Source organism: Peromyscus leucopus, chromosome 7 (assembly GCF_004664715.2).
Source record: "Peromyscus leucopus breed LL Stock chromosome 7, UCI_PerLeu_2.1, whole genome shotgun sequence".
NCBI classification, from domain to species: Eukaryota; Metazoa; Chordata; class Mammalia; order Rodentia; family Cricetidae; genus Peromyscus; species Peromyscus leucopus.
Window position 1 is genome coordinate 81,119,115 of NC_051069.1, and position 13,170 is coordinate 81,132,284.

At 36.8% G+C, this 13,170-nt stretch overlaps 1 protein-coding gene across 2 annotated transcripts in view; it reads left to right on the forward strand.

The window, feature by feature from the left end:
• Plod2 (procollagen-lysine,2-oxoglutarate 5-dioxygenase 2) overlaps positions 1–11,685 on the forward strand; it is a 70,774-nt gene extending 59,089 nt beyond the window's left edge. Inside the window, exons 12-20 of one of the 2 annotated variants that reach the window (XM_028865988.2) lie at positions 2,110–2,235; positions 4,612–4,753; positions 5,843–5,905; positions 6,830–6,943; positions 8,678–8,743; positions 9,310–9,414; positions 10,514–10,660; positions 10,761–10,886; positions 11,051–11,685. In XM_028865988.2, the coding sequence (XP_028721821.1) occupies positions 2,110–2,235; positions 4,612–4,753; positions 5,843–5,905; positions 6,830–6,943; positions 8,678–8,743; positions 9,310–9,414; positions 10,514–10,660; positions 10,761–10,886; positions 11,051–11,206 (1,045 nt within the window). In that variant the 3' untranslated portion in view covers positions 11,207–11,685. The remainder of the gene's footprint in view (positions 1–2,109; positions 2,236–4,611; positions 4,754–5,842; positions 5,906–6,829; positions 6,944–8,677; positions 8,744–9,309; positions 9,415–10,513; positions 10,661–10,760; positions 10,887–11,050) is intronic. The other variant, XM_028865989.2, reaches the window with a different exon arrangement.
• The last annotated feature ends 1,485 nt before the right edge of the window (positions 11,686–13,170 follow it).

Here is a 13,170-nt window from a genome sequence, read left to right on the forward strand (position 1 = left end):
TATTTTCATAGATATTTCATTCATATTTTCATAGATAGACCTTCATAAAACATCAGTTATTTCAGAGTTCTAGCTCTCGAATCAGACATTTCAGATACACTGATCATTTCACAGCCAGCTGTGACTGCATTTATTGGTGTACCGACTGTAACTGAGCCGCTCTTCTCACTGACTCACACTGAATGGAATGAAGACATTATGGATATCTAGTTACAAGACTCGTAGTCCTACTTGTCATACTACAGCTGCTACCGATGCTGTTGCTATTCACCGCTCCCCATAGCTCGCATGTGCTGTTTGTCTATATTAACACAACTGTGTCTCCAAGTAAAGAGAAAATGTAGAAGCTAAAATGTTAGTATGACTTCACTATGCTAAGTAACATATATAGGAAGTTTGTAATGCTGCTCCAGGAGACACTGAGGTTATAAATTTTAAGGGTTTTTTGTTTTTGTCTTAATTGTCAAAATACTTGATGTCAGCTATGGACATTGAACCATCATTCCCTGAATACCTGTAAAACTAATTTATACCTTTATTTCTAGTGCTATAGTTATTCCACAATACAAATCCACGTGCTTCTGGCCGATGTTTGGTAAATGGCAAAGTTAAAAAAAAATAGCTTTGTGGGCATATATTTTTTAAGTTAATTTTTTATGTGTGTAAGTACTTGTTCTGCGTGTATGTCTGGGTACCACATGTGTGTGTGTGTGTCTTGTTGCTTAGAGACTTGAAGAGGCTATCAGCTGACATGTGGGTTCTGGGAACTGAACCTGGGTCCTTTGGATAAGGAGCCGGTGCTCTTAATCACTGAGCAATCTCTCTAGCCTTGATATATAATCTTTTATATATTTATCTTACTTTTGTATATGTACAAGGAGACCAGCTCATCTTCATAAGTGTTAGGCATTTTGAATCAGGATTCTTTGTGGAAAATGTTGAGTCCATAAGCATTTTGGAAGAATTATGAGCTTTTCTTAAATTGTAAGGTGCCACTGCAATATCAAAGTAATTATGGAGGAACATCAGACTTTTTACTCATTTGGAAAAGATTGATATTATAAATAGGATTTCCCAAGGGAAAGCATGACATTTCAAATCTGTACTGTGTTAGTATAAACAGGACCACTTTCCAAGCAGTTATTAAAACAGACTATTGTCACAGTCTCTTACTCTGTTTGCTATGGCTCTAACAAAAAGCCACCAACTGGGTGAAGTATAAACAGAAGTTCATTTGACTCATAGACTTGGAGACTGGGTGGTTTGGCATCGCATACAGGGCTGCTGTAGGGCTGCCTGCCTGCCTTGTAACGTTCTTGGCCATATTGTGAGGGGAGGAGGGACAAGATGAAGCTATAAGAGCGGAGAGCGAGGGAGGAAATGAGTCTCTGAACTTCTCTGAAATTAAAACCGAGATGCATTGGTGACCTCTCAAAGTCCCGTCTCAGCACCATCAGGGTACCAAGTCAATTTAAACTCTAGTTTCCTGAGGACTTTCAGTTCCAGACAAGCAGCTCTGTTTTGTTTTCTGAAGTAAAGGCTGACGTATCCATTGCTACCAGGCCAGCTTACAACTACAACCCAGTTTAAAAAGTCATAAAATACTGGAGACAGATGGTAAAATGATTAAGATTTGTTTTAGGAACATTGCCTCTTCAATGTCTCAGCCCATCTGCATGTGTTGTTTTTCATTCAACAAATATTCACTGGCTACCTTAATACTGTAGAGAGTGTTCAGTTTGCCAGTTTTACTTGAATTTAATTTAAATACAATGAAATAATTTAGTTTGACTCTCATAGGATGTAACTAATGTATTGTTAAAAAGTTATCTTAATATTTTGTTAATATTTTCAATAAATTTTCCCCTTTTGTTGCTCCTTTTAATTAGTATATTTGAAAATTTTCCGTGTATTCATTGAAGAAAGATGTCGGGATTTTTTAAAATTTTGTGTAATATGTATTATATATGTATATACGTACATATATACATTTATATATACACATACACAAATAATATATTAAATGAATTTCACTGTGTTATGTGTGTTGCAAAATGTACACCTCTGATAATTTAATGATTAGTAATGATGTCGGTTTCCCTTTCTTAGGAAGATCATTGCTCCTCTTGTGACACGTCATGGAAAGTTGTGGTCCAACTTCTGGGGAGCACTGAGCCCTGATGGGTACTATGCTCGCTCTGAAGATTACGTGGATATTGTTCAGGGGAACAGAGTGTGAGTTACCTGATTTAATCTTTTCATGAACAGAATTGTAAAGATCTGCTCTTATTAATATTACTTGGTAATCATTTTTATCTCCCTTCATTTACTTAGTGTGAATTTGAGAGCTTGGAGATCACAATACTGAAATAGTTATATAAAAACAGTATATATACATATATAATATATATTTTTTTTAAGTTAAAAAGTATTCTTTATCATTAATGGGGCAACCTCATTGCTGTGTGATACTTGATTGCCATAGGTGCCCATCTAGTGGTAGAGAGGAGTAGAGCTAGCTCTTTCCTGAAAGTTGGGAAAGACAGTTGAATTTAGCTAATTCATTTAATAGCTCCAATGAAGTTGTCTTGATTGCCTTTAAAATTTATAAATACAGGAATACTAATACAGAAAACCAGAACTTCCCAGCATTCCCAGTTGCATGCGGTGTTTTGTTGTTGGAGGTGTAGCTTTTAGTTTGTTTTCTCATCTCTGTGTGGAGTAGCGAGTTATATACAGATAAAGATGGGAAATTTCACTGACAGTTGATTTCCATCTTTTAGATGTTGAAAAAATACATGTGCAACAAGGCATGTGTACAAAGAATATTTACTTCCTAGATGATAATTGATATTTTCCAAATAAAAAATATCCATCAGTCAAATACCAAATGAATTCTGTTAAAGAAATACTAGGCAAGAATGTTGCTCTTTTTTCCAGATGCAGATTAGCACACTTTGTCTTAATTATCCAACTCACCTGCTCAGTTAAAAAGTGGAATGTACTGTGGCATCTAGAAAGAGGTGCCCTTAGGTTAAATACCTTATACTTTTCTTGAAATGGTGGATGGTGGGGGAGGGGTGCTTTCCTTCTGAAAATAAGGATTGCCATAGGAGTTTTACATCTGAATGATGCAGCTATCGTAAAGGTTTTGTATTAGTGAAATTATTATGGCCACTCCACGTAGTTAAAAGAAAGATTTATTTAGTGGGAAACTTAAAAAAAGGGGAAAAGTAGGTTGTAGGGTCTGGGGAAGGTGTATCGAAGTTCAGTGGTGTTCTCTGGAACTCTGCTCGGTCAACCTCCACTGTCTAGGGTCCAGGAACAGAGAGCGTGCGCTGGCCCATCCAGATCTCAGGTCGGCGCCTCCCTTTGCCCCGCCTTGGGGGTTGGAATTTCCAGATCAAAGCTGGAATGGCTACCCACTACAGTTTTGTTGTTGTTGTTAGCTGCTAGCATGGTAGGTAAGAAATTAGTATTAAGACAATTCTTTGTTATTTCAACTACTTTTATACACTCTAAAGTGACTTACATAAGCCATATATGTGATATTTTCCATGGGTTGGATGGAAATGAAGGTTGTCAAATACAGAGCATGCATTCACATTTATTGTAGTAAGGCACTGTTGTTTTGTACACAGTGATTTCCTGCCTGACTTATCCACAGAATAAAGATGGTAGGGACCTTGGTCAGTTAGTCAACCAGATGAGAGAGTGACAGCTGATGCCATGTGTGTGTGCACCTGCATTTGTACCCTTGGAAAGAAGCATCATGTATTCCATCATGATTAATGTTTGAATTTACCTGACAAATTATATAGGTCTAAAGGCCTTTTGATTTTTGATATTTTCTCATCTAAGTAACATAAAATTATGCCCTTGTACATTTCCTTGGTCGAGATTTTCCCATTCTATTTTCTAAAGTGACAGACACAGGCCTCCAGGTTGGTATCTCCCAAATAGAAGGAGTCCTCTCAGAATGGGAGTGGGGTTGATGAAGAGAGAGAATTGTATGTCAATACCTACACTTCAGCTGTATTTCCTCACCTCTTCCCCTTTCTCCACACAGATTGAACATAGTTCAGTGAATTTTATGGGAATATAACTTTTCTTTATTACTTTTTATTTTTTTATTTTTTGTGTGGTTGGAGGAATCCCCGCACTTGTAGTGATTACAAAGTTCTGTAGTATAAATACTTCTCTGGCTGATTTGAGTTTCTAATGCAGTTAGCACTGGTGTCTACTCTAGGGAGCTATGCCAGCTAGGGCCCAAGCACCTCTGGATCAGTGTCATTGCTTTTGCTATCAGTGGTTTGTGATTAGACAGAAAAGCTTCTGTACAGTAGACAACCATGACCTAACTGCAGCAGCGGTGGCAGGAGAGCCCCCCAGCTAGATGCAGCCTAAATTAAAGTGTCGGAAGATAAGAACTTCTCCTAACCCTCACTAGGATGTGTGTATACCAAAACACTTCACATTCGTCAAATACCATGATTTATGACAGAATAGTATATATATCTTAAACCTACACAAAGCATTTATTTTAAAATGTAAGCATGAAGCACATTGTTTGTATGTATGGTATTTTTGGAATATATCTTTTACTTTCAGAGGAATTTGGAATGTCCCATACATGGCTAATGTGTACTTAATTCAAGGAAAGACACTCCGATCAGAGATGAGTGAAAGGAACTATTTTGTCCGTGATAAATTGGATCCTGATATGGCTCTTTGCCGAAATGCTAGAGAAATGGTAAGCTGCGGCTTGCTTGAACATTCGACACGATGGCTTGCTTTTCCAGTCCGTGTGTCACTGTATTTGGATGCCCTTTTTCGTCCTTATTTGTAAATACTAGCCAATTTTTTTGGTTCTTTATTTTTTGGAGAATAATTTGTGAACATTTGTAGCATAGTTTTTAAATGTTAGCATAGGCCTGACTTACAAGCCACATAAGATTTTAATAAAGACAGAATTAAGAATAAGCTTTGTTCCTTTAAGAATATACCTTTACTCACATCTGGAATTCTGTACTAAGAAATCGAGTTTAGTTAATGTTAGTTTGAATGAAATGTTCTTTACACACTTAGTAAGCATATAATTTTGTGAAATAAGTGACCTTTTTCTAAGTGTACCCTATACTATTATTGATGGTACACTCTTACAAGGCAGGCTCCCTTAACTAGGGAAATAGTATATTTAATCTGTATGAAAAACTGATGATACATTAGTGTTTTAGAAATGTACTTTTACAATAAAACATAAATGCTTATAGAAAATAATTTTTCAAAATACACAAAATATGTTTTAATTCAGAAAACATATTTTAAGATTTTCTGTTTCAGATATTATGTTATTTCTTAATTTATATAAGCAGTCATAGCCTTAGGAATATCAGAAAAGTTGGCAAGTGTTTTTTCTTAGTTTTAACAAGGCATGTGTCGTTCCAGTGTGTGTATTGCCTGTGTACTGCCTGTGTACCTGTGCATCCTCTCTGAACACCCCCAGTACCTGTGGTTGTATTTGTGCTCATGTTTGGCTGACTTCACTCAACAGCGCATCCGGAATGGCCTCTGTTACTCATTTTTTCCCTTTGTCTCAGCGATGTACCTAATGAAGTGCTAAGGAATGAGCTTGAATACGTGTTTCACCAGCAAGTTACAGTGAGACAGTGGGAAGGCTGGACGGTCTTTGTGTGCACTGCAAGCTTCGCCTCTTTTGCATGTTGTCTAGGGAGGACATTTCACAATGTCAGCTTTTTATCAGAGCCGCTGTGTTCATTTACCACCATGCCTGGCAAATAGGTGTGCAGATCAACTGACCCAATGCTTCTCTTCATTTTAGACCTTACAAAGGGAAAAAGACTCCCCTACTCCGGAAACATTCCAAATGCTCAGCCCCCCAAAGGTGTCATTTTTATTTATTTTTATTCATTTTTCTTTATGTAATTATGCTAGATGTGCTGTGTTGAGTGGCAGTTAAGTATCCTTAAGAGCGAGCCGCCTTTGCATTGATGGGTAAAATGTTGGTACTCATAGGCTCCTTATCTGTCCGTATGTGTGCTGTGGGATTTTGCAGGAGTGTTGCTTGATGGTCAGCTCTTGGGTCATTGAAGTCATTTACATTTTATAATTAGCAGGTGAGAGAAATAACCTCAGATACTTTTACTCAATGTTGTAGGGTTTTGGGGTGCTGAGGAAAGGAGAAGGGAGTAGGTATAAAGTCCACCTCCATTAGAGATGAGGTTTTAGCACGTTCTGATGTGTTTGCTTGCCACTGATCTTTTCACCAACAAGAACAGGTACAAAGAGACATCCTTGGTATCCGCCACATTTGTTTGGTTTAGGGAAGAACAAGAGACTTCCCTCTTAACTGCCTTAAGATGCCTAGAGCATTGTGCTGGGTCTGAAACAATACAACAGAGGAATATGAAGCACCGAGGAAGTCCTTCTGATATCTTGAGTTCTCATAAAATATGCATTTCTTTGAAAGGAAAAGAAGCCGAAAAGAAGATGCATGTCATTGCCCGTGCATGTCTGAAAAATATTTCTGCTTTCAAACAGGGTTTTTGTTCCTGTCTGTCTCTAGGGTCCTTAAGAAAGTGACAAAGCAGCCCACTCCCCCTCTTCTCAGTTGACCATAAGTACTGTTAGTTTGGTGTGTTTTCTGGGTTTCTAATGATTTTTATTTATTTTAAAATGATACACGTTTTATGAAAAAATTAAAATGCATATTTATGAATTGAATATAAAAGTTAATGCATTCTCTATATTTTTTCCATGATTAAATGTCCTGTACTTTGAGAGTAATACTGCTGTTTTTGGTACATAGGGTATGTTTATGTACATTTCCAACAGACATGAATTTGGACGGCTATTGTCAACTGCAAATTACAATACCTCCCATTTCAACAATGACCTCTGGCAGATTTTTGAAAACCCTGTGGTATGTTCATGTTCAGCTCCCTTTGTTTATCTTCCTGTCGCTCTAAGTGGATATAAATTGAGTAATAACATTAGCACATAAATGTTTCTAAATGAGTACAAATAATTGTATTTTATGATGTGCAATAGTTCTAAACTTGATCAAGAACTTTTTAAAATTAAGACACATATTACCTTAAAGAAAAGGAAAATTCAGTTTCTTTGCTTTCTCCCAAAATTCCTACTTTCTATATTTAAAAGTACCATCCAGTTCTTAACCATAGTTTTAGAAGAAAAAAAAAAAAAAAGAATCACGTACATATCTTCTAAAGGGGGGGGGGAGACCTCAGTTACTAAAGATATGGTTTGGGGATAAAAATCTCCCTGCATGAAAAATGCATTAGGTTCATCCCCAGCTACCCCCACCCTCAACCCTCACATACACAAGATATATTGAGAAGTTAGTTTGGAAAAATACCCATTGTTTTTCGACTTACTAAAGTGTTAATGACGATTTTGTAAATATATACTGAAGATAGCCAAAACACAATGCAGAGTAAAGCTTTCTCCCGTATAAAGAAACATGTTCTTAAGTTGAAGAAATTTGAGTCAGATGGTAATAGCCCTTGGATTTGAATTATCGGGACCCCTTTCTGCAGTATGGTTGGCACATTTATCCCTTGAGAAAGCTTTCTTGAGTAGTCATTTCGGTTGCCTTCTTAAAATCTCTTCTCTTCCCCTTGCCAACAGTGGGTTTTGAATTACAAAGAAGCAGGACACCTGATGAGAGTAGTCTTCGATTTTACAAAAATAACAGGATTCCAGAAAGAGCGACATTGAATACAGAATCCTCTGTTAGATAAAAGAAGAGTGCGCCTTTTCTTTTTCTTTTTTTTTTTTTTTTTTTGGCATTTTGGTATTTTAAAATACTTTGTCCCATTTTACCTGCATATTTTCATCTTTAATAAAGGAAAACTGGAAATGGTTTTCTTTTTTAGGGAGAGGGGAGAATCTACACATTTAACTTGGGTTCTGAATTTTTGAGTGTTCTGAGGGGTAGAATTACTTGGCTATCAGCTTCCAGGTGAGCTCTTAGATCGTATCCTGCATTGTATATATTCCTGTAGGAACTTGGTGCTCTTGAGAGGTTCCAGGGAAAGTGATGAGCTGAATAGGCTCTGTTTACCTTCCATGGCTTTGGTCATTCTTTCAGAGTTACTTTAGTCTGGAGATGTTCTGTGGCAGAACACTTAGTGATTTCCCCATTTTCAGAGTTTTTAAAAGATAAATGAGATCATAATTGACTCAATGATTGGAAAGATGTTTTCAAATAAAGAGTTAGTGTTAGCGCCCAATATAAAACATTAGGGACTTTAACATCAACAAATTTAAAAGGATGACCCAGCCTAACTGGAATGTGAGGGCTATACCTAAGCAGGGAGCTTTTCTACCCTTAACACTCTGAGCTACATTCCCAGCTCTATTTTTTATGTTTAAACACCACATGCTTAATTTCGCTTGTATATCTTCTTAAATATTGTATATAAATCTATACATTATAATATTATTCAGTTTTAATAACCTGAGACATCAAACTTTATAGATAAAAGACTTTCTTTAAAAATTGAAATATAAGCCAGCTTGTGAGAATTATTATTTTGTCCAATACACAGCTCTTTATAGGTTACTTGAATGATTTCTATAATGTATATACTTATTTATGGAAAAGTTATTTGTTTATTGTGCTTTTTTTTAGGACTGGAAGGAAAAATATATAAATCGTGATTATTCAAAGATTTTCACTGAAAATATAGTTGAGCAGGTTTGTACTAATAATTGTAATGTGTAGAGTGGTTTTCCTATAATTTCAACAAAATCTGATTTTACTACACTAGCAGGAATTTTAAATATGGAAAATTGTTGTTTAGGTACAATGCATGAGGTTTACTTACAGCTTTTATGTTTTTAATGGAGCCTAGCCTTAAAAGCTCACTCTTGAAAAACACAGACATGCTAAGTACTGGTGCTCCCTCGAGCCTCAGGAGCTGGGGGACTGTTGATAGAAAGTGGCACAGTTGAAGTTTATCTCTGGAAGACACTTTCTTAAACAGTCTTTACATAGAAAGACTTATTAAAAATGCACTATATTTCAGGGTTCAAAACTGTCACTCAGATTCGATTTTGAGAAAGATCTTTCATCGTGTCTGTATTACACCATTGCTTTATGTACCAAGAGGAAGAAAAATACACTAGCAATTAACTGTGATAAAATGATTTTCTAGTGAAGATTTTAATATGTGTGTGTGTGTATATTCAATATATATATATATGAGAGACAGTGCTATTACTGATATTGCTCTGTCTTCTAATGGTGGCACTGTTTTACAGCCTTGTCCAGATGTCTTTTGGTTTCCCATATTTTCTGAAAGAGCCTGTGATGAATTGGTCGAAGAAATGGAGCATTATGGCAAGTGGTCCGGGGGAAAGCATCACGTGAGTTGTAACTTTACAGAAAGGAGTAAAATGAGGAGGGGAGGGGCCGATATTCAGAGATTTCAGAGGACATGTACCTTTTTGTTGTTGTTGTTACATATCTCAGACTGTGATCTAAATGAATTGGCCATCAAAAAAGCTTTAGTCTAATTTTCTTGGTTGCTGATTGTTTTAAATCCCTCTGTACCTGGGTTCCTTTCTCATGTATGAGAGTAATTACACTGGCCATGAGGGATCAGGGCCCCTGGACTGGAATTGATTAGGAAGCACAGTCTTCACCGATCACCGTTCTTTTCCAAGGACAGTTTTTATTCCCTGTGCTCATTTTCCCGGTGCACTGTAGTGAAAATGCTAGGAAAACATCCAGTGTCAGCATGATTTTGTGTGTGTGTGTGTGTGTGTGTGTGTGTGTGTGTGTGTGAGAGAGAGAGAGATGGTACTGTGAAATCTGTAATTCTGCTTTTTATTTACATCCGGGTAGGAAACTTGCCAGGCAGTCACACCAGCATTGATCCCATGTGTCTCTAAGAAGCCACAGGGACAGACAGCCCTAACCTTACTGCTCCTAAACCTTACAGTGGAGTTGTTGTGGGATAGTTTGACTCTTCCTGCATTTGCCTCACTTGGCTCACAGCTGTGTAGCTTTCAAAATATGAGGAAGAACTCCAAAGTCTAGAGGTGGCGGTGTGCTGGTAAATAATTGTTGAAAGACTTGGATTTCACCAAATTAAAGCAAGGTTTGCAGGGCTTCTGATTCAAAGAGCACATCAGTGGAATTTACCCTGATGGTGATTATAAAACATTAATTTCAGGGGTATGTGTGTGAGAATTTAGGGAGTCCATTTTATCAATTTTATAGTGATATTGAAACTCATATTTACAGTAAGTAGCTAAGTGTTTTCTAACTGAAGCTCGTTTCACCATTGACATATGTCATGTGCAAAATTCTGTTATTTAAATGGTCTTGATCTTTTAACTAAAACAGCACGCCATAATCAAATAACTGTTTATTTTATTATGCATTATGATTCTGACTAAAAAAAAAATACCCAGATAATATCAATATAAATTGTCTTGATGCATTAATGTGTATTTGTAGGATAGCCGTATATCTGGTGGTTATGAAAATGTCCCAACTGATGATATTCATATGAAGCAAATTGATCTGGAGAATGTTTGGCTTCACTTTATCCGCGAGTTCATTGCTCCAGTTACGCTGAAGGTCTTTGCAGGCTATTACACAAAGGTAGTTGTCCTGTTCCTCATGCCTACAACCTACCAGTTCCCACACGAATATGCTCTTCTGACTTTGCATTGTTAACAATTCTACTGTGTTACTTTCCTAGGGATTTGCACTGCTGAATTTTGTAGTAAAGTACTCACCTGAAAGACAGCGTTCACTCCGTCCCCATCATGATGCCTCAACATTTACCATCAACATTGCTCTCAATAATGTAGGAGAGGATTTTCAGGTAATTATGATAAACATATTGAAAATTTCCTGAAATTCTGCATTATGGGGAAGGCTCTGCTGAAATTTGTTTTTCATTTGCTATTTAGATGGCATGGTTTGAATATTGCTACTGATTAAAAATGTGAACTGTTACATTGACATATTTGTGTTTATCTTTTTCAGGGAGGTGGATGCAAATTTCTAAGGTATAATTGCTCCATTGAATCCCCACGGAAAGGCTGGAGCTTTATGCATCCTGGGAGACTTACACATTTGCATGAAGGACTTCCTGTTAAAAATGGAACAAGATACATTGCAGTGTCATTTATAGATCCCTGAGTTATTTACTCTACTCAGACTCAATTGTTCTTTGAGATGACTGGCACGAACATGTCTTTGAAGTTGTGCTTGAGAAGATGAGAGGAATATTTAAATAATGTCAACAGAACAACTTCACTTTGGGCCAAACATTTGAAAACTTTTTATATGAAATTGTTTGATGTCTGCTCTGAGCCTTAAAACACAGGTTGAAGAAGAAAGGAAAAAAAAAAATGAAAGTCGGTATTTATTTCTATGCTTTAACTGTCTCTGGAGGTAATGACAAGTTATAAAATGTTTAGGTACAAAGGCATGAATGATAATAAGCCTAGTAATATTTTCTTATTTAAGAAAAACCTGAGATTTTATTTATCATTGTGAAGAAGTATAGAATGTCGATATAAATGAAAATCAGCAAGTCTGGAAATCTGGATTACTGAATTTACATGTAATTTTTAAGCCATGTCGACCTCTGTGTAGGTCTGTTTCTCAGTAATTAGGAAGAAAATCCAAAGAAAATATTGCACAGAGGTTTTCTTCAAGAAACCTAGTGCAGACCGCCAATGGGAGCATATCCATTGGAAGTATACGTAGCACGTGAGGCGGTTCTTGCTTTCGATTGGACAGTGGACCCCTGCGTTCCTCCAGGGCAAGCTCTCAGGGGAAGCTCACATCTTTCTGCTTTGCAAAGTGCTTAACTCCAAGTGTCCTTATGTCAAGCAGGAAGTTTGTTTCCTTCTATTCTTTCTCCCCTGCTAATTCTAGAAACTAGTAAGGATACAACAGTTTCATTGAGATTAGTAGTACATTTTACAGTGTTTTTAAAAACTTCTTAACTACTTGAATTTTATATCAGGAAAATGGGTTTTGAGCCTTGTTTCTTCGCTTTTACTCCGAGTTGTTCTCTTTTTTTCCCACTGGGGGTTCCTTTCTTTACTTCACCATAATTTTATCATTCCTTGGTCATTTTTATTGCTTTTCCTCTACCCCACATGTAAAAAATCTCCACAGCCCAAATTTTTATTTCAGCTTTCAATATTCTGAAAGAGGTTTAAATATCTTTATTATAGCTACTGTTTTTAATTTAAAGGTTAAACTTGAAGAAAGTTCTTATTCCCGGTGCCAAAATTCATTTTTCTAACTCTCTGTGTTAGAAAATGATGAAAAAATAAAATAATTTAAAATAAACAGTGCTTTTCTGTATTATTTATTGATGGTTCTTTAGAAGAGAGTATATTGTAAACTAGCCTGAGAGCATATCTGGATATAAGAGCTGTAATTATTTCATTTAGCTTGATGGTTAGTATTATTAAAAACAATTACTATCTAAATTTTAAATTCAGTTACACATCTCTACTCTTACAGTGACCAGGTAGTTGATATTACTCATTTTACAGGAGTGGAAATGATAGCCACACATTTGATCGACATACATATTTGTCTAGTGGTAGTTTCGGGTCTGTAATGATCCAGGCTCTGTCCCAGGCAGTGAGTCCATAGTGATTCAGCTGTAGTCATCACTAGGAGATTGATTTGGGAAGAAAGTTGGGTTCTCTTCTTGTACTCTCCTTTGTAGCAAGATTTCTTGTTGGACTACCAGCCCACAAATAATGACACAGAGATTTATTAATTATGGAAGCTTGACCTTAGCTTAGGCTTTTCTCCAACTAGCTCTTATGTTGCACGAATCCCAAATGGACTTACAATAAAAACCCAGAGCCAGATATCAGAGTGAAAGCTGAAAGATCAGAGAAGCAGAGCAAGCCATAGCTACCACCTCTTACCTCATCAACTCCTCAGCCTGAAAGAGCAAGAGTTCCTGTCTCCTTCAGCCTTATAGTCCTTTCTCTGCCCAGCCATATAATTTCCTGTTTCAACCTTCCTAGTGCTGGGATTAAAGGTATGTGATCCCAAGTGCTGGAATTAAAGGCGTGTGCCACCACTGCCAGGCCTCTAGTGGCTTGTTCTGTCCTCTGATCTTCAGG